The sequence below is a fragment of the Pavona decussata genome, unplaced genomic scaffold, assembly GCF_977016875.1.
Source record: "Pavona decussata unplaced genomic scaffold, jaPavDecu1.1 SCAFFOLD_297, whole genome shotgun sequence".
NCBI classification, from domain to species: domain Eukaryota; kingdom Metazoa; phylum Cnidaria; class Anthozoa; order Scleractinia; family Agariciidae; genus Pavona; species Pavona decussata.
The window spans coordinates 430,773-452,544 of record NW_028145694.1 but is presented as its reverse complement, the minus strand read 5'-3'; the positions used below and the strand labels follow the sequence as shown (position 1 = coordinate 452,544).

At 38.7% G+C, this 21,772-nt stretch overlaps 1 protein-coding gene and 1 pseudogene across 1 annotated transcript; both read left to right on the top strand.

Annotated features, from left to right (window-relative positions):
* The first annotated feature begins 11,271 nt into the window (after positions 1 to 11,271).
* Positions 11,272 to 16,290, top strand: LOC146454941 (uncharacterized). Its single transcript, XM_085094910.1, has 2 exons — positions 11,272 to 11,400; positions 14,758 to 16,290. Exons 1-2 carry the CDS (start codon positions 11,287 to 11,289, stop codon positions 15,574 to 15,576), a joined length of 933 nt encoding a protein of 310 aa, XP_084951036.1. The 5' UTR covers positions 11,272 to 11,286; the 3' UTR covers positions 15,577 to 16,290.
* Positions 16,291 to 17,648: 1,358 nt separating this feature from the next.
* On the top strand, positions 17,649 to 21,523 carry LOC146454940 (uncharacterized; annotated as a pseudogene).
* Positions 21,524 to 21,772: the final 249 nt, after the last annotated feature.

Genomic DNA, 21,772 nt, shown 5'->3' with positions numbered 1-21,772 from the left:
GGAAAACTGTGTATTTATTGTGAGTGTGGATGCGAAACGTTTCGCTTCTTGTCGCCCATTGGTTGTAGGAAGCGAAACAACTCGCTTCTTTCACCTGACAAAACTGTTTATTTATTGTGAGTGTGGATGCGAGACGTTTCGCTTCTTGTCGCCCATTGGTTGTAGGAGGCGAAACAACTCGCTTCTTTCACCTGACAAAACTGTGTATTTATTGTGAGTGTGGATGCGAGACGTTTCGCTTCTTGTCGCCCATTGGTTGTAGGAAGCGAAACAACTCGCTTCTTTCACCTGACAAAACTGTTTATTTATTGTGAGTGTGGATGCGAGACGTTTCGCTTCTTGTCGCCCATTGGTTGTAGGAAGCGAAACAACTCGCTTCTTTCACCTGACAAAACTGTGTATTTATTGTGAGTGTGGATGCGAGACGTTTCGCTTCTTGTCGCCCATTGGTTGTAGGAAGCGAAACAACTCGCTTCTTTCACCTGACAAAACTGTTTATTTATTGTGAGTGTGGATGCGAGACGTTTCGCTTCTTGTCGCCCATTGGTTGTAGGAAGCGAAACAACTCGCTTCTTTCACCGGAAAACTGTGTATTTATTGTGAGTGTGGATGCGAGACGTTTCGCTTCTTGTCGCCCATTGGTTGTAGGAAGCGAAACAACTCGCTTCTTTCACCTGACAAAACTGTTTATTTATTGTGAGTGTGGATGCGAGACGTTTCGCTTCTTGTCGCCCATTGGTTGTAGGAAGCGAAACAACTCGCTTCTTTCACCTGACAAAACTGTTTATTTATTGTGAGTGTGGATGCGAGACGTTTCGCTTCTTGTCGCCCATTGGTTGTAGGAAGCGAAACAACTCGCTTCTTTCACCTGACAAAACTGTTTATTTATTGTGAGTGTGGATGCGAGACGTTTCGCTTCTTGTCGCCCATTGGTTGTAGGAAGCGAAACAACTCGCTTCTTTCACCTGACAAAACTGTTTATTTATTGTGAGTGTGGATGCGAGACGTTTCGCTTCTTGTCGCCCATTGGTTGTAGGAAGCGAAACAACTCGCTTCTTTCACCTGACAAAACTGTGTATTTATTGTGAGTGTGGATGCGAGACGTTTCGCTTCTTGTCGCCCATTGGTTGTAGGAAGCGAAACAACTCGCTTCTTTCACCTGACAAAACTGTTTATTTATTGTGAGTGTGGATGCGAGACGTTTCGCTTCTTGTCGCCCATTGGTTGTAGGAAGCGAAACAACTCGCTTCTTTCACCGGAAAACTGTGTATTTATTGTGAGTGTGGATGCGAGACGTTTCGCTTCTTGTCGCCCATTGGTTGTAGGAAGCGAAACAACTCGCTTCTTTCACCTGACAAAACTGTTTATTTATTGTGAGTGTGGATGCGAGACGTTTCGCTTCTTGTCGCCCATTGGTTGTAGGAAGCGAAACAACTCGCTTCTTTCACCGGAAAAATGTTTTTTTATTGTGGTCATAGAAGCTAGATGTTTCGCTTCTATCGCCATAAGCAGTGGAAGCGGGACATCTCGCTTCCACGACCACAATAATGGAACGCACGAGTCGCTTCAAAAATCACATTATGTTAGAAGGAATTCTTTCGCATATTATGCCAACCGTTAATTGCCCGTTGGAAATGTGTCAACATTGCTATTCTGTTTTCAAGCCAATCTGTTTCTTCAGTCATTTGTGTTTAAGATATGTTCTTTGTCAACGTTACTGCATGTGCGGATTTTCTCGGGCGAACCTTTCTTTGATTTTGTAATGCTCCATGTTTACACGCCAGATAAGACAGATGTATCGATAAAAAGTAAAAACTTCTGAAAATTTAAACAAGAAAGTCGCGAATAGGTATTAAACATTTAAGAAAAAACAAACTTGTGCATACTTAATCCTAGGCGAGTGCATGTTTATAGGGCCTTGAAACCGGAAAAAGCGGAGCGTTGCTATTCTAAATGAATGTCGCTCCGTAAAAACTAAAATCTTACTTTAAGACGTTTTTTACACTTAATTCTGGTGCTGTGGTAAGACAGCGCGTAAATCTCATTTGAAGACGATTCATCTTAGGATAAGACGACTTTCTTCTTATTTATACGATGATGGCGTCTTAGATTAAGATGATTTTTTCTTAGATTCAAAGTGCTGTGGTAAGTCATATTTTCATCTTAACTCAAGATTTGAACAATCTCATTCTAGATGCTTTAGAATCTCAACTGATTTAAGTTTCGAAGCAAGGTATAAATCTAACTGCAACGGTCACTACATTTAAACTGACAGAGAGCGTGCTTGAACTTGATATATGGAGCAACGAAAACACAACGAATTTCAATCCATAGTACTTTATTACACCAAATCTAATTTAAATGAGACAACTTATCGAAATCAGCTTACCGTAAATTCACCGGAAAACAGAGGCCGGGCCGCGGCTAATAACTACTGTTTTGTTGGTCTTAAAGTCCTTTAAATCATAGAGACCTCTAATAGCAGGGAATGCACATTGTCACTACACTCATTCCTCTGATCGGTGATGCAGTAGAATTGTTGGACTCATCTTTGGTTTTCAATAAAAAGCGACAGTAACTTCTTCATTTCCATTTTCAATCTTCTGTCTCGCGCATGCCGTCACATTCGCGTATGTTACCACGTTTACCGGGGCTTTAGCCCGTATTTTATGTCCAGATGTCTTGTTATTTGAATATTGAAGTTGCTGTCTCGAAATTCTTGTAAATTCTCCACTTTCCGCTGCTTGATCATGAGGAGTATGTTACGGTAAATCAGCTTGTTCTAAACAAGGTGAGAGTTTGCGATGGATCAAACCTCCAGACTCCGTGTCTGCAGAGTTTGGATCAAAATCAACCAATCAGAAAAGAAGTCCTGTTTCCTATGAGGTCTGCAATTTTTAAATGAACCAATCAGGAAGGGCTTTGCAAAATTTGGATCCTTTTGTGTTGTAGCCTGCGCGCGTAGCAAGCGTTCCGTGCTGTTTCCGAGCAAGGACCGCGCAAAAAATGGCGTTTTCTATTTCTTCCAAGTTAGCCTTTTTTTATGCATTTATTTTTTTTTACCGAGAACTAAAATGGTGAGAGTAGAGATCGGCGTATTAAATCGCCGATATCTTGCATGTCAGATATCGGCGATTAAATTCGCCAAGTGTGCCCGTTCCCGCGATTTTTTTACGCTCATTGCTGCAAATTGCCAGTAAAGTCAATCAGTCAGGTTGGGCGGTTTTATCACATGAACAACGCCGCGATCGGCGAAAAAAAAAATCGCCTGGTGTGTCCGCATCAATCGGTGGCGAAAATCACTTGCGATTTTCGCTGGCGATCAAATTCGCTGCGATCGTCGTATAAAATGCCCAGGTGTGTCGCCAGCTTAAGGCGTATTGCATCTTAAGTAGGGTGGCAGTATCTTATAGCCTGCTTCGGCGTCTTAAAATTTCCCCAAGACCAAAAAACGTCTTAAAATAAGGACCCCATCGACTCAGATTAATATAATTAAGACTGGTCTTTCTTAAAGTAAGATGCCTCAATGTTGATTAAGATAAGCGCTTCTCAAATGAAGACGATTTAAGGACAATATTTAAGACGATCTTTTATCTTATATACTAACTGAGACTCCGATAGTCTTCATTTAAGATCTCCTGTGTTAAAATAAGATGATCACCGTCTCAATTTAATGTGGTGGTGGTCTTGCATAAGACGGGAAACGTAAGGTAAAATCTTAGTTTAAGATTTTAGTTTTTACAGAGCGGTGTTCTCCAACACGTCTTTAACATAGCTAAATACGACAGCATCTTTCATGGAAGCAAGATTTGCTTCTAAAAAAGGCAAAACATTGACAATTTCTTTCCACAAAACATGTGGGAAGGACTTAAATTGGGAATATTTTGGAAGGCTATGTTGCCTATGAAAAAATGAAACATTTCAATCTCACAAAAATATTCTGTGATGCATCCATAGGAGATCGGAAAATAATTGTTGTCACATATTTTATTATCTTTCGCAGGCACCAGAAGAAAATGCTCCACGGTGGATATGCAGTTTCGTTTCGGACAAATTTTGCAAGATGACATTGTGGTGGAAGCAGAATTGATTTTGACGTTTAAACGTTCGCGAGTGAGCCGCAAATTTCATGTCGGCGTATATGCTGATCAGCCTGTTTCAGCGCCGAGTGACAACATGTGGATAGATTCCCGCGCTTTGCCGCGGAGAGCCAACGTGGAGTTTGGACTAAATGTGACACTTGCGCTGAGAGCTTCGAGTCTTTTGTCGGAAAAGATTTACACTTTTAAGGTAATTTAACTTAATGGAATTACAAAATTTTAAATAAACAAGCAAAAGAAGGAAGAAACAGAGTGAAATTTTAGTGTTTCTGGAAGGGTCTAGGCAGTCATCAAAGCTATTTTAATTAGCTATTTACTTGAGCTTTGAGTTGAGAGGCTGTGAAGAAGTATGGTACGTTTTCTTAACAGAATTAAACGGCTTTAAGTGCCATTATATACTATAGTGTCTTTGAAGCAATAAAATGATTGAGATGATTTCTGGGTATTGGAAATTTAAGGGAAAGTTTGCAAATTCTTTGAGTGAATAGTGCACATGAAGGTCAGAATCTGCAATTCAAAGCTACCGAAGTCAAACACGTTTGTGTTAGAGTGTTGATAGCTTTGATACCAGTTTCCATAAATGTTTAGGGCTGCGGTGGGAGGGGGTCTGGGCTGCACCCTCCCACCCTTTCATCATAACAGTTACGCATAACTGTTATGATAAAAATTCGCTACCGAAACATATACCACACCAATACCACACACATTACTACGAAGAATTTTTAGGGGAAAACTGGTATGGTATTTTGGGCAGCGAATTTTCATCATAACGATTACGCATAATTACGATCCCATGAGGCCCATGCAGGTCTATCTATGCCTATAACGTTTGCAACAGCTATTGCGATATGACAATTTAAATATAGAAACAGGCAAAGGGCCTAGAAATACTCATTAAAGAAAGCTCCATCTAAAAAGCTCTACTGTATTCATATGAAAGTTTCACATGAATAAAAGCTACAAAGACATGAAGGCTCCGCCCCTGTGCACCAGCGGCCAGCAGGTTTCATTTCGGTAAATTAGGTTTAACACAACCCCCTTTCCCGTGAAAAAAGTTTGCTCGTACGCTGATCTGACTGTTTTTACGAGACCGTACGCCTTTTACACGGTCATTTTGGGGTTGTAAAAAATTAGAATTGGCAGGAAAAGTGGTCCACTATAACTCCCTTGAATACCTGTTAATGGATTCACTATCCAGCAACTTGAAACTCTTGTAAATTCGGAATTCCAATCATTACGTGAAATCTAAAGTCCAGGAATTTATTGGATTACCTTTTGAGGGTAAGGGTTACAATTTCATGTTGGAGGAATACCTGATTAAGGATACGTTCTTATATCCCTAGTTGAAGGTGGAAAATATCCATAAGAACAGCAACGATACAGCTTCCATGTTAAAGTTTTGGAGGTGCTTCAAACACGGTTATGAACATGGACCTTTCCTGGTACTGTACACACAATCCAAGAACCCACAAAGCAAACATGATATATGGAAGTTGGTGACAGTCAATCCACACGCATTTTATCCCAATCCAGTGAATACTACAGAGGCCAGAAACAGCAGCGACATTACGCAGAATCGAAAGCATCCTGGAAAAGGTGATGGCAGGTCTCCACGGAATCCAACCCTGATATGTTACCAGGTGTCATTTGCCATCAAAATGAGAGACTTTTATAGTAATGTGATCCTGCCAAACATTGGTTTTCTTAACTACTGTGATGGTTACTGCCATTTCCCAATCCAAAATCACTTGGCGCCCACCATCCATGCCGTCATCTGGGCATTGTGGTGGAAAAGGAATAGCGCCAATTCGTATCCACCCAAGAAGCCACTTTGCGTTCCTACTAAGCTAGATTCCCTAACGGTTATTCTTTCTGACCCAGAAACTGGGCAGCTTATACAGAAAGAGTGGCTGGAATTTTCAGCCAAAGAGTGTGGCTGTCGTTAATGTTACAGTAGTTGACTGCTGGCGTTGTGTTAAATGTCTGTCAGCTTAAAACCCCACTTTTACAGAGGTTTTCCCAAAGAAAAGAGGGGTAGAGTTAAACAGTTCACCCTTCTATACCCAAGAAAGGCCAAATTTAAACAGAAACTCATACACCGATTAAAAATATCAACTATAGGGCGTGAAATATTTTTTATTGTTGTATTGTCTAAAGGACTTTGTTGCCGAGAAGTTCCATTTAAACGGACACTAAGGATTTCACCCATAGCTCCAAGGCACCTTCCACAGCTTAATCAACAGCAGTTAGGTAACTTGAATTCCTTTTTAGTGAATGGATTTGTGGCTATTATCTACTGATTAAGACTAAAAGCTCAATCAAATTTTGATCTCAGAAGTGAACGGTCCAGTCTTGCCTTAATTGTTCAAGAACCTCTGTTAATCTTGATAAGAGCGAACCTACGTAACAGGAAGACATAAGAAAGAGGCACATCTTGTTTTTCCATCGTGAAGTCCACTTTATACGCACGTGTCCAATCACAAACGACATGAGATAGGCTGTAATAGAAATTACAAATTATGCTGAGAAAAAAAAACAGACAATTTCCCAGTCGCGGTCCTCAACCAGTGGAAGCTCACTAATACGCCGCCGTGTTGGCTCTTACCTCATACTTTCACTGTTCTGGGAAATTTAATGTTGTGTTCCTCAAGAAAGATCCGCGCAGTTATTTACGCAACACAAGTAGTTTCGAAAAGAAAGCCCTAAAAACATTCAGGCCTTAACGGGATATGTGTTTCGAATCCCGTTCAAACTTGAATTTTTTTTAGGTTTTCTTTTTGCAACTGCTTAAGTTGCGTAAATAATTGCAAGGGTCTTTCTTCTATTTAATCTTTCATCTGCAGTCCGAATATATGTTTGTAATTCCCTTTTCACTTTGTTGAGGTCGGCTTCACTCAAGCGTCATAAAAAATGGACATAACGACACAAAGAAAGCATCACTGCGGTTTTTCTTCATGTCGTTATGGAAACTTCATTATGTTTCTGTTATATCGTCAAGTTGTTCACACTTGTGACAAAACATCAGCATGAATGTTTTTTGTTGTTGTTTTTCCTTGGGCGTTATGTTGCTTGGTAGTTAGTGCCAGACTTACTAACAGACTTCGTACAATACGTACGTGATGAACTTTTGTCGTCCATCCCAGTCCCAATTAAGGCCTTAATCGTGAGGTTTGTGTTAAAAGTATCTACTAGCTACAACAGTATCGATGAGAAGTTGGTCTATGGAGTTTGTTCTTAGGATAACGAGGTCGCTTCTTTAGGAAAACGTTTTGTTGAGTTCACATACATGTAAAAAAGAAGTGATTAGGGAAAAGAAATGTGTTCAAAGGTTTGGAAGTAAACAAGTCAATAAACTAAATGAGTTACGTTTAGGGTGACATGAAGGGAAAGTGTGACTGCAAGGGATTTTTTTAAGGTAATTCAACTTTGCGAGTTAGATACTTCTTGAATATAGTTTTTTTCTTATTCTTGTCGAATACGCTAAAATTGTTCCTTTTTAAGAATCTTTGACACGTACAATAACAAAGAAAGCCAAGCCAGACATACAAGAATAAAGTGTAGATGTTTATCTTATTTACTTCGCTTTTTGTTGTTGCTTGTTTTCTGTCCTGTTTGTTTATTTTTCCTGAGAAATATACCTAGCACGCCGTGTATTATTAAACCGTTTTACTTAACATAGGTTATTAAATTAAAATGGACACTTTGCCAGGTCGTACGTGGAAAGAAAGAACTTACAACTACAACAGTATTTCTCTGCCATTCAGGGGGAAAGGAGGGGGGGGGGGGGGGAGGGGGGGCAGTGGACTCGGAATTTTTGGTCGGGGGTGTGTGGCTCTGTTTTCCAAACCATGATCCTATTCCAGACCAAAGTATGTAATTTAAGATACAGACCCATTTTCATACTTTCAGACCAAGCTGTTTAAAATCGATACCCTATTTTAGACACAACCGCTTCAAACCCATACCTTTGGCGCCTCACATACCCATGTAGCTTATATAGGGAAATAAACCCCCCCCCCCCCCCCGCCCTTACCCTCCACACAACCAAGTGGGGTCTGCAATATTTAAACCAACACTTCAATGTTGGGCCAGCTGAGGTACCTTCTTCGCTTAGACATTGCTTAACGTTCGTTTTCCGTAAGTTGGGAAATAATGTGATGCTTATTAAAATAAGATCATTGAATTTTGAAAGTATTAATGAATCAATATTTTGCTCGACTCAGTTTCCTACTTGACTTGGAAACAAAAAAAGAGAGAAAAATATGGCGACAAACGTTATCTCATTATTTAGAGCGTTAACTTTACTTTAATTGTTCAACAACGTTTAAACCGCTCTAAAAAAAAAAGACATGAAAAAATGCTTCTTGCTATTCGTTGGACATTCATTGTTACTTAACTTTTTGCCGCCCCTGAAGAAGGTTAGTATTGTCTAACCGAAATATTGGGCAATAAAGTTATTTTAGCTGTCCGATCAGCTTTGCATTTAATTTTACATTCATTGTTACGTTGGATGTTTTTTTGCCCGAAGTTTTACAGCGGTTACCAATAACACGCGACCTACTGTCTTCAAAAGGGTTGGATATAGTTACGTTTTAGTGGACGTCAAAAAAAGAAAAGCCGTTGAAATTATTTTGAATGCTGGCTAGATTCCAAGGTAACCCGGCAGGAAACTAAGAATTTTACCTCGCTAAGAGAAGGTAAACTTTATTTAAATTGCCAGATCAAGGGAAAATGAAAGGTGTTTTTAAATCAAAAATTGTAATTTTCACAGCTGCACGTGATAATTTGCCCACTTGCACAAGTCGCTGATTTTGCAAAATTATTAGGGGGCTTCACACTAGAGCTTGTAAGTATAATCTAAGTGCACTTGAAACCTACTTTGAGTGTGAAGGGGTAAAACCTACCAACTTGAACTTTACTTAGTGACCATGGAAACTTTCGCAGTTCAAAGAAGCCGAAGTACGCCGCCAAGTATGGCCAACACCACACTTGAGAACGTACTTGACCAATAGGGAAAGGGAAACCAATTGAAAGCCACGTGCTGCGGTGCCAGGACAGATAAACATTTTGCCGTGAACTAAAATTAATTAAAAAAAAAATCAAAATGGATGGTTGGAGATACGCCTCGCAGTTTGAGGACTCCATGGAACAGTCTTTTTTGTAAGTAAACATAAAAAAGAAGGAAAGCCGATTTAAACTTACGATCTTATTTGAATTTCATCTTTACGGACAGCCTGAACCATTGATTTTCAGTTCAGAAGATGTCGCCTGTTCTTTTGTTTTGTCGCCAAGTACTCGTAAACAATGAAGTACCTAAAGTATGCATTTCCTGTAATGTTAAAACTCTCTGAGTTAAAATTAAAGACAAAATAAAGAGTAAACAACACAAAACGTTTTTCCGTTGTAAAGGCTTCATGATTTTCCGGCGAGCAGTCGCATTTCTGATTTTACCGCGAACGATGATTGACAGCTTGTGCTTCAAGTGTATACTTTGTCACCAGGTGTGAAGCCAAGATTTCTAAAGTGCGACTTGAGATTTTCAAGTCCACTTGAATCAAGTGCTTACTTGAAACTAACTTAGCTTGTAGTGTGAAGCCAACAATTACCGTAGCGACTTAAATTGTTTTTTTTTTTCTTTTTTTTAATACGGCTCCATCTAAACCGAATGCCCCTTCTTTTAGATAAACTGGCCTGGAAATCAACTTTTATAAAGTTTACCATGTATAAGCGGATAAAACTGCCAATTTCTTTGTTCTGTTGCCTTCAAATGTTCTCAGAATTCAAAATAATTTCAATGGCTTTTCTATGATTGACGTCCACCAAAATGCAACTTTATCGGAGTTTTTTGAAAGCGATAGGTCGCGTGTTATGGTAACCGCTTTAACAGCTGGCATTTTGCTGTCGTTTGTGGTTAACTCGATTGATTCTGCGTTCGGAAATTTCGCTTCGAATTTCATGTTATGTCATCACAGGTCACCAAAGCGTATGTGACACAGGTCACCATGCAAGCGTGATTTAAGAGTTTGTATGGAGTTCAAATTAAATCGAAATTTAGACAACAATATTCCCACAAAACCCACGATAAATATAATTAAGTCTGAAAAAGCTTACCCGGTGTGTTTTGCTGTGTTTTCAATGCTTCTCAGTGCTTCTAAACGCTGTTTAGAGCGGTTTATCTCTCAGCAGCTGGTCCACGTGCATCACTGTATTATGTTAATGACAAGGTAGGAAACTAAAAGCCGAATTTGAATAAAATTTGGCCTGTCATTTTAGGAGAGCGCTTCGAAAACCTCGCTAAAATTTGCTTGAAACTTAAGCACTCGCTTAACTTTCTCTCCATATGGCAAGAAGGATGATGTGCGGTCCCTCCTGGGTAGCTCATTTACGGAGGAGTTCATTTATTGAGACACAGGCCTTCGTTGAAAACAAAGTTCATTTCAAATCGGGTGCCATTTTTGCCGCCGACAGAGCCGTGCTCGCTGGAATGTTGGAACAAACTCACGTTCAAACCTAGGCACGAGTACTAAAATGTGCCCAGCCGGGGAAATCCACGGGAAGCCTTTGGTACCTAACAAACCACACACACCCCCTCCCGGACCACCTCCATGCACGTGGACCAGCTGCTGAGAGATAAACCGCTCTAAACAGCGTTTAGAAGCACTAAGAAGCATTGAAAACACAGCAAAACACACCGGGTAAGTTTTTTCAGACTTAATTATATTTATCGTGGGTTTTGTGGGAATATTGTTGTCTAAATTTCGATTTAATTTTAACTCCATTTAAACTCTTAAATCACGCTTGCATGGTGACCTGTGTCACATACGCTTTTGTGACCTGTGGTATTTCAATTAAGATTATGCATAATAAAAAGAAAATTATCAGAATTCGATTAATTTATCACGGTGACGATCATTCTACGTACGTTTGCGACTGCTGAATCGAAAGCACTACCATGGAATTCTCAAAGGGCGTTCTTCTCGTTGAATTGCTACTAAGTTTATACGCCCTGAAGTTAAGCACTGCAGACTGTCAAGGGAAATGTGAGCAGAGTAGTGGCAGCTTTGGCCAAACAGGAATAAAACATCGTGCCATACTGGGTCACAGCTTTAAGAACTTCACCGTGAAGAAAACGTTTGACTGTCATGTGAAATGCTTCGATGAGAGATGCAGGTGCCAAGCATATCAAATGTGGAACAATCGATGTGAGTTACTGGATGAAGACAGGAGTTCGGCTCCAGATGATTTCGCCAATAAATGGGGATACACTTACTTTGATATGGATAATGAGTTTGTAAAACAGGTAAGGGATATGAGTTCCATATTTAAGAATTAGATCATGGGCCGACCTTTTTTATGAATAAAAAGTCAACGAGGTGTCTTCGAGTTGTAAATGTGCTGAAAGAAAAGCAAAATTCGTATTTAAATTGTAAAAGCTAAGTGGCACTGAGTTGTGGCAAACTAAACCATTTACGGTGTATCTCCAAAAAAAATAATGAAGAGAAATTTTACAACATTTCACAACATTCACGACACCTGCGAATTAACAGAACGTAACGATAAATGTTTCCTAAACAGTTATTTTGTAGTATACATATGTCAATGTGCTTATGCAAATTTTTAACTAGCAAACTAGTGTACCTCAGTTCGGCTAAATGGTCCAGGGCTTAGTTCCTCAGTTGAAATGTAGGAGGTTTTCTCTTAAAATTAAACCGAAATATTGGAAGGTCATTTTCCAACTTTTGTCAACGATTCTTATAAAATTTAAATTCAGACTTCTGGTCATTTGAGTAGCAATATGACAGTTATAACGTGGCGCTAGCGCTTATACCGCATACGTCTTCAAAAACGTTTTTAAATATAATGGATGGTAAATTGGAAAATGGAAGAAAATGTCTTACAAGTTACAGGTGACTTCGCCTCCATTTGAAAACAAATTTTCGTTGGAGAAAATTTTATCTAAGTTTCAGAGTAAACATTTGTCGTTAAAGTGGCAGCTCTGTAAACAGCTATTTTCCTAAACGTGAGTTGAATAAATTTAAAATTCCATTTTAAAATAACACTCTGAAGGCAAGTTTATCAAAGCAATGCCCATCTATTCGGCACGCACTAGGCGCAGTTGACGTAATGTTTTGCAAATAATTTTATTTGTGGCAATGGAAACTAGGCTTACTTTGTACGTTGTGCTAGCAGATTTTCGAGAAATTTTAGTGAAGTTCACGAAAACATTTAACAATTATTCCACAAGCGCGCGTTGGATATTTAACAATTAGATTATGAGTTCGAAATTTCTATCGCGTGTTTGCCCTCATCAACTATCACGCGATAGAAATCTAATTGTTTTAGTAAAAATCTAATAGTGGGTCAAAACTTAAAAACAAGCTAAGACAGGTTCTAAACACCAATGAAATACCAGTTGAGCCTTCGCGCGACTGAACGTGATATCTTCACACCTGAAAAGATCGCCGCTGCTATGGTTACATGATAAACCGCGCCTTGACAATGATTTGGTATTTCGTTGGTGTTTATATAATAAACAGAACATTACATGGCCGCTTGGAGGTACAAAATTTCTCTTCTCGTGTTGAAAAATATTTTACTCGTTCGCAGCGCTCACTGGTGAGATATTTTTCAAGAATTGAAGAAAACTTTCGTATCTCCGCGCGGTCATGTAATATCCTCTATAAATAAGTCACGCCAGGCACTACTTACTCAACTCACTGTCTATTTTTAAAATAAATAGATCCCAAGTTGCCGTGCGCCTGTTCAGTAATAGATCACAGGTGACGTCAAAATGTGAAAAGAACAACACGAGTTGGAGGCGAGTGTGTCACTGATGTTCTTACCGCAATTTGACGTCTTCGGTGATCTATTACGGAACAGCCGGACGGCAACTTGGAATCTATTTGTTTTATACAATTAACAGAAAGGAAACATGACAAACTTGCCTCGCAGCGCTTGACTGTTAGATTTCATGCCAGTTCAGGCATTTTCAAAGTCACCAACGCTACTTTCTGTGTCGGCTTCTTCTTTTCTTCTTTATCGTACTTGTAAACAGCTGCTTCCTCTAACTTTTTTCCGAGGCCTTCGCTTACTCAAAGCAGAATAATCGAGTAAATATTTTCAAAACTGTGAGTCTTTTCGTTGCGATAACATCTGCTTTGGAGATTTGTTTCAGGCAATTTGTTTTAGGCAATTTCAAATAGACAAGAACACTTTCGCCTTGGTTTCTTCTTTTTCTTGTTTGTAAACAGCTCCTACTAACCTTTTCTAGAGGCCTTCATTTGCTCAATTCGAAATAATCTCGCAAACATTTTCAAAACCGCGCGCCATGTTGGACAAAACAAAGAAAACAATTTTCCCGTGACGTCATCCGTGTCTGTACTCTAATAGATCATAGGCAACGACCAATCACAGCGCGCATAGTATTCATTGCATTTTTAAAAAACAGAATAGATAGTGTGTAGCGTAGCCAATAAGAAAGCAGCATTAGTGATAGAACACTAGTAGATTTATATTAAGAGATGATAGATCGCCAACGAGGCGCGTAGCGCCGAGTTGGCTATAATCATATCATATCCAACAAGCGCGCTATTGGAATAATAGTTTTTTTTAAAAAAAATTATTAAGAAATATTGCTAGATCTTGCTGATTTCACTTTGCAAGTACCACCAGAATATAATTTAAAGGCCGCTATTTCTCGGGCATGGTATAATGGTTGATATACCATGACCGCTGAGCCAATCAAATGCCTGGAATTGCATTATACAATGATCCAGATTTTAATCATAAGTGTTATTTGGTCATTTTACTCGCGTTTTTTTGTTTCTTTTTTTTTTTCTGTAAAATTAATTGTTTCGAGGAAACAAAAGCAAAAGGAAAACTGAACTTGAAATAGATTTGAAAAAATTCAAATGTCAAGCAACTCGAGCCCTAATCAGCCGAGTGACATATCTGGGGTGTTCAGTCATGAAAGACTGCAGGCATGTTTGTTTGAGTATGTTGCTGGTACATCACACTTATGTCGTTCTAGAGTTAAAACCTTAAATAGACCTGTGAATGTATAAAATCATGAACATGTGTAAAATGAGCATTATACATTCCTTTGGGTGACGTTTTGGGTTAACCGAGCATCTCAGTGGACTGACCAATAAGCTAAAGCATGTCAATGGAGAACAAAAACCATAATCTATAAAAGCCTAATACATGTCCAAATGCATACTTTTCCTATTAACTACAAAAATCATCAATAATTCGTAAGCCTATTGACCTATCAAATAGTCGATAAAATATCACGTGCAATGGTTTTAATTCCCGATAACACATCGTCCTAATTAGTATGTGGTATTTAATGCTTTTCCCGTATGCTAATTTCCAACGTTCACAAAAGCATCATTGTTATGAACTCTCTTGACACACGCTTTTCCAGGAATATTTTTGAAGCCGTTCAATAAATTCGCAGCACGTGTTTTATTTGGTCTAAAGCCACTCGGCTGCACCTCGTGGTTATAAATCCCAATGAACCACTGCTGCTAGTATTTTAAACATTTTGCGACTTCTCATTTAATTCATTTACTCGACCATCATCCCTATGGCTACTTGTTGGTGTCTTAATTATGTCACAGAAACTAATTAAAATGCGTTCCGTATTATCTTTAAGATTTCAGTGAACAACGCATGCTCAGATCAAACATGCCGTAACAAATGCTGTAACCAAAGTCCGTGCGCCCATGGAGGCACGTGCACTGAGCTATGCGACCACGCCAAACACAAGTTCAACTGCACTTGTACCACGGAATACTATGGTAAGCTTTGTAAGAAACGTAGACCTACATCTTGTAAGGAGCAACTTGAAAAGGACAGAGGGAGCCAGTCTGGTCTTTATCTTTTGTTTGATTCAACGAGCAAGTCATTGTATGAAGTCTTTTGCGATTACACGTCTGAAAACGGATTCATTTGGAATCTGATCGAGTCTTTCAGCTTGGCTAACAAAATCGAGTTTGCAAACGAGCCATTTTATAAAGACTACCCTGTCAATCAGAATTCCTTTAGCTGGAATAAGTTTCGCTTATCGCGGTCAAGGATGAACTTCACAGTCACCCACTCCACGCATGTGCGCGCCACATGTAATTTTAACACTGATGGACTTAATTACACTGATTACTTAAGAGCCAAACTGAGTGATATTAACGTCATGAGTTTGAATTTCGACGGATGCAAAAGGTATGAATACATCAATATCAGGGGCTATTATTGCCATAATTGCACGGCCCAATTTGTTCAAAGAAATAAATGGCACGCACACGTTGACTCCTTTTACGGATCTCAGAAAGGTTGTCAGTTTAAAAGTCCCCTCGAAGGCGCTGTGGAGATGAAGAGTGGCGAAGATAACTTCGGATGGTACGACACAGTTAATCGTGTACATAGATGCTCAGCAAGCGCTAATTCTACAACGCAGTGGTGGATTGGAGAACAGTAAAAGTTAGCTGCACACAGCTGCACGTCAAACGAGGATTACACTGGAGGCAAGAAGTTGATATTTAGTTTTTATATATTAACAGACTAAGTGAGAAATTTACCAATGGCTAGAGGCAATAAACGTTAAATGCTACAATTTGTTGAACATGTTATGTACTTTCAATAGAGCCTGTTAAATAAAATGCAAAATGTGCACACGCCAAGGGAGAAGCAGGATTCTAAACACTATATTATCATCTCTCGCTCTAGGGAAATTCTTCCAAAATTCTTCCAATCGGCATGCACAGGTAAAGAGAATAGCTAGACAAAAGGTTGTAAAAGTAAATTAATTAGTATCTGACGACGGTTTATTTAACAACTCGAAAAAAACCGTAATGTTCAAGAAACTGCAGTACGGCTTTAACTGACAAATTTTGTATTGCAACTAGTTTTTGCACAATATTGTAAAGATAGAAATACGCGTAGTGTAATGAAGTTTCATGACTCAACTTATGGCGTTTAGCAAGAGAAGAAACAAACAGAAATTAAGATAAAGAAAGGGAAAAGAAGAATAGGAGTGAACAAGAAGTTAGCTTTAGAGACAAACTTTCTTGTGTTGGGGAACTGCTGAAGGATAGAAATGTATAAGAACAACAAGGCAGACATCAGTGCAGACCAAGTAATGACGGAAACTGCCATTAGACTAACGGAGAAATTGCGCAATGAATTGGCTGAAGTCAGAAAAAAGAAGTGTGGAGTCGTAAACGTAAGCTTCTTGACCAAAGTTTCCATGGGGGGGGTGAGGCATTCTACCCCAAAAAGTCAAATAAGCCATTCAATTCGGCAAAGAGCAAGAAGATACATAACTAGTAATGAAAGAGTCGTGAAATTGACGAAATGTTTTTCCAGCAAAGCTTCCTGAGTAAACTGGTGGTTAAGCAAAACAACACCGAAATGCCATGTATTATTAAGCAAGGCTGTTTTCTTGTAATTGTTACTGTTGTATCATTTAGTTTTTTTGTGCTTACACTAAAGATCAATATGGTAAAGTTATCCTACATTTTGGAAAAGAAGTGTCTTTTTGTCTTATAAAATACGACATGGAAACCACTTAATTGATACCCTGCTTCAAAAATTCATTTCTAATTCATAAGCCCATTGACCTATCAAATGGTCGATAAAACATCACGTGCAGTGGCCTTAAAATCCGGTAAAACCTCGTCCTTATTAGTATGCGGTGTTCAATGTTTTTCTCGTATGCTATTTCCCAACGTTCACAAAAGCATCATTGTTAGGAAGTCTCTTGACACACGCTTTTCCAGGAATGTCTTTGAAGCCGTTCAAGAAACTCGCAGCACGTGTTTTTTTCGGTCTAAATCCTGATGAAACACTGCTAGCCTACTTGTGTTTCAAACATTACTTAAATGTTTTGGTTGGGTGCTCCTGACAGTTCAGAACTTTCTTCACTTATTTACTTGTTTAACATGGCGCGTATAAAAATTAAATTATTTAACTTTACAGTGTTCAGTAATCATTTAGCAATTTTTAATTTTGTACAATTTAATTATTTTTCTCGACCCAGTTTCCTACTCGACCTGGAAGCAACAAGAGAAAAAAGGTAACTAAGTTGTTATTAAATCAAAATATGACGGCAAGCGTTATCTCTCAACATCAGGAGTTCTAACATTAAATTAATTTTTTAGAAACGTTTAACGTTGATAAAAAATATGAAAAATGCTCTTCTGCTAGTTTTTGGACATTTATTGTTACGTTTATTTTATCTTTATTCGTATTTATTTTTTTTTTTAAGTTTTAACAGTGTCTGTTCAGCGAATTTTTCCCATCTTTGGCGTTCTATTCTGCTGTCGGAAACTTCGCTTTGAATTTCATAAAGTCATAGTTTGTTCAACGGCAGGTGAAAATTATATGTAAATAAGCTAGATTTAAAATGCCTTGGCTCAAGCAAACATATATCTTCTGTAATTGAATTAAGATTATGGATCATGCGGCAAGGAAAATATCAGAATTAATTCAACTTATCAAAGTAACGATCATTCTATGTCCCTTTAAGACTGATAAATCGCAAGCTATGCCATGGAAGTAATTTACGTTTTATTGCTACTCATTCTGCACGCCCTGAAGTTAAGCACTGCAGACTGTCAAGGGAAATGTCAGCAGAGTAGTGGTAGCTTTGGCCAAACAGGAATGAAACATCGTGCCATACTGGGTCACAGCTTTAAGAACTTCACCGTCAAGAAAACGTTTGATTGTCATGTGAAATGCTTCGATGAGAAATGCAGATGCAAAGCATACCAAATGTGGAACAATCGCTGTGAGTTACTGGATGAAGACAGGAGTTCGGCTCCAGATGACTTCGTCAATGAACATGGATACACTTACTTTGATATGGATAATGAGTTGGTGAACCAGGTAAGGGATATGAGTTCCATACTTACCAATTAAATCATAGGCCGATCTTTCTGTAAACGAAAAGTCAACGAGGTGTTCTGGAGTTGTAAATTTGCTGAAAGAAAAGCAAAATTCTCATTTAAACTGTGAAAGTGAACATACAAGCAGGGTGTATCTCCAAACAAAAAATGGAGATTTTACTTTTACAGGGCACAGAATACAACATTTGCAATATCCACGCATTAACAGAACGTAATGGGAAATGTTTCCTTATTAATCAGTAATTAGAAGAAGGCATACGTTAGTATGCTTATACAAAACTTTAACTTGGCCAAACTGCACCAACATTTCGACGAAAAAAAAACCAGGACTTAGTTCCTCAGTTGAAATGTGCGATGTTTCTCTTTAACTAATTAAACCGAAATATTGGAGGGTCATTTTCAAGCTTTTCTTAACGATTCTGATGAATTTAAATTGAGACTTGTGGTCATTTGAGTAGCGATGTGAGAATAGTATATAGCGCTGGCGCTTATACCGCATACATCTTCAAAAGCGCCATTAAATGGATAGTAAATTGGAAAACGGAAGAAATTGTCTTACAAGTTATAAGTAACGTTGCCTCCGTTTGAAAACAAGTTTTCGTTAAAAAAGATTTTATTGAAATTTCAGAGCAAATATTTCCCCGAATAAAAATGTGTTTGGCAGGTCGGTAAACAACTTGTTTCCTGAATATAAGGTTGAATAAATTTGTTAATTTCATTTAAAGCGATACTCCGAAGGAACATTTATGAAAACAAAGCCGACATTATTATCACTTGTCAATAGCCGGCTTAACAGAGACTTCGCGCACTTGAAGTTGCGAGGACGTCACTCAAGCAAATAAAAAATTACAACAAAACTAAGACTTAGAGTTTTGCTAATGATTTTGTGTATAGCAATGACAACTAGGATTTTTTGAATTTGTGGCGTCACGGCAAACATAAATATATGATACCGACCGAGGGCACAGATTTTCTCTATACGGACTGGGTTTTTAGTTTTTGATCGTCGCGCTGTCACTCTTTACTTAAATTTTGCTTATCCAGAAAGCCGTACTTATAAACCTCAGAGAAAAAGACTAGACTAACGAAAAAGCAGACTTTAAACATCTCCTGGAGTAACAAATGAAAAAAAAAACAACCCGTGATATTTTATAGAAAGCAGTACAGAAATAAACTAAACAACTTGAAAAATTCGCACAATCAAGCAAATAAATGTTCTGCGTAAGCTTTGTTTTGATGAAAATGAACCACATTTCAGATTTTTACATTCGCTTTTAACGAAAGTTATTAAAAAAGACTTTCAGTGCAAAATACTCACACATCTTACTCTTTTCCTTTATATCTTATTATTTTAAGCATTTGTGTTTGTTCTCTGTCATAATTGTCACAAATCAATGCTAAAATTAGAGAAATGTGTGCAATATGAATTTGTCAGAGTTTATAGCAACCATACAGTTGCGAGGCGTTTGTTTTACTATTTAAGCAAAGAATCATTTTTGTGACGAGATTAGAAAATAAAACTCTAAGGTAAATAATGAACATGGATCGTAAAACTGAATTTAAAAGACTTGTCTGCGGTTAGCATTATTACTAAGCTTATGTCAAATGACGAACCAACACTGCAAGAAAGACTACAAAACAGCAAACTAACCACGTTTTGTCAAAAAAATGAAATGAATGCTCGCCTCTTTGGAGAACAACCAATCCTTTTATTCCATTACTGAGTTTTTCGTTCCTTTTACAACATTTAGTGAGCGAAAAGTTTCCTTTAAAGAGAAAAAGATTTCAACGGTTCGTCGCACCGGATCGGAGTAAAAATGACCACTTTAAGATTTCCCGCGTGTTGTTACCGTGACCGTGGTCAGAGATTGGAAAAATTTGCCACTCACGGAACCACAAAGATTTTACGACTTTCAGGATACTTCCGCTCGCAAAAGAAAAAAAAAATGAGAAAAGCAACTTACTATCTCCGCTTCCACAAGGTGCACCGAACCCACTGAAACGGCAAAATGCTGTCTTTACGGATAGCATTCGTCATCAGTCGCTGTCTTCTACGTTGAACTTTGCTTATTCAGCACCTTCGTTTTTGTTTTCTTTCTCTCTCCCTTTCTCTTATTTCTACGCTTGTCGACATATCCAACGGGTACATGATTTTATAGCTTTCTTCAAAAATTTCCCTTTGTTTTTTTTTTTTTTCAAAAAGACAGGTGGCCACGCAACTTCCCGCCGGAAAACACGCGGGTTGCGGCACAGGGTTAACTTGAGTGTGGCATTCCACAATTGCTTACATAGGGGAGCGGACGTACGCACCCATGTACGGAAGGATGGAACTGACCTCATAACCAAAAAAATTTTTGCATTCATGTGTATGCCAATTTCTCTTAGCTATGGGGCTCTGCACGCACACCTTCGGTGCGTGGACCTCCGCTATAATAGGCATTCTACCGTGGGCTGACAAATAAGCTGGAGCATGTCTGTGGGGAACCAACAGCATACTGTGGGAAAGCCTAATAAAAACGCAAGCTGTTTCGAACTTTTTATCGATAAAGAAAGAACAAAACGCTCATACTCTTCCTGTTAATATAATTCCGCGATTCATAGTTTGGTTGACTTAGTCCATAATTAACCCAATCACTACTTGTTGCTACCTTAATTATCCCATAAAAACTTATTAAAATGTGTTCCGTCTTATACTTTAGATTTCAGTGAACAACGCATCCTCAGATCAAACATGCGTTAACCAATGCTGTAGCCAGAGTCCGTGCGCCCATGGAGGCACGTGCACTGAGTTATGCGACCACGCCAAACACAAGTTCAACTGCACTTGTACCACGGAATTTTACGGTAAGCTTTGTAAGAAACGTAGACCTAAATCTTGTAAGGATCAACTTGAAAAAGACAGTAGGAGCCCAGTCTGGTCTGCATCTTTTGTTTGATTTAACGAGCAAGTCATTGTATGAAGTCTTTTGCGATTACACGTCTGAAAAAGGATTCATTTGCACTCTGATCGAGTCTTTCAGCTTGGCTAACAACCGCGAGTTTGCAAACAAGCCATTTTATAAAGACTACCCTGTCAATCAGAATTCCTTTAGCTGGAATAAGTTTCGCTTATCGCAGTCACGGATAAACTTCATGGGTAGCCACTCCACGCATGTGCGCGCCACATGTAACTTTAACACTGATGGACTTAATTACACTGATTACTTAAGAGCCAAACTGAGGGATATCGACGTCATGAGTTTGAATTTCGACGGATGCAAAAGGTATGAATACATCAATATCAGGGGCTATTATTGCCATAATTGCACGGCCCACTTTGTTCAAAGAGATTATTGGCACGCACACGTTGACTCCTATAGTGGATCTCAGAGAAATTGTCAGTTTAAGAGTCCTCTGGAAGGCGCTGTGAAGATGAAGAGTGGCGAAGATAACTTCGGATGGTACGAAACAGTTAATCCTGTGCATAGATGCTCAGCAAGCGCTGATTCCACAACGCAGTGGTGGATTGGAGAACAGTAAAAGTTAGCAGCACACAGCTGCACGTCAAATGAGGAAGACACTGAAGGCACGAAGTGACGTCAAGTGGATATTCAGTTTATGTATATTGATAGACGAAGTGAGAGTGATACGACTGGTTAGAATCAATATGTGGTGGTGATTTTTTGACCGTCTCAAATATTTCAGATAGAGCCTGTTAAATAGAATGTAGAATGTGCACATACCAAGGAAGAACCAGGTATCTGAACGCTTGTTTTATATCATCATTTT

Bases quoted from the DNA above. Each gene is read 5' to 3' on its own strand.
- LOC146454941 (XM_085094910.1), top strand. From the start codon at position 11,287: ATGTGGAACAATCGATGTGAGTTACTGGATGAAGACAGGAGTTCGGCT. The intron at 11,401-14,757 runs GTAAGGGATATG...ATTATCTTTAAG, and splicing joins ATAATGAGTTTGTAAAACAG to ATTTCAGTGAACAACGCATG.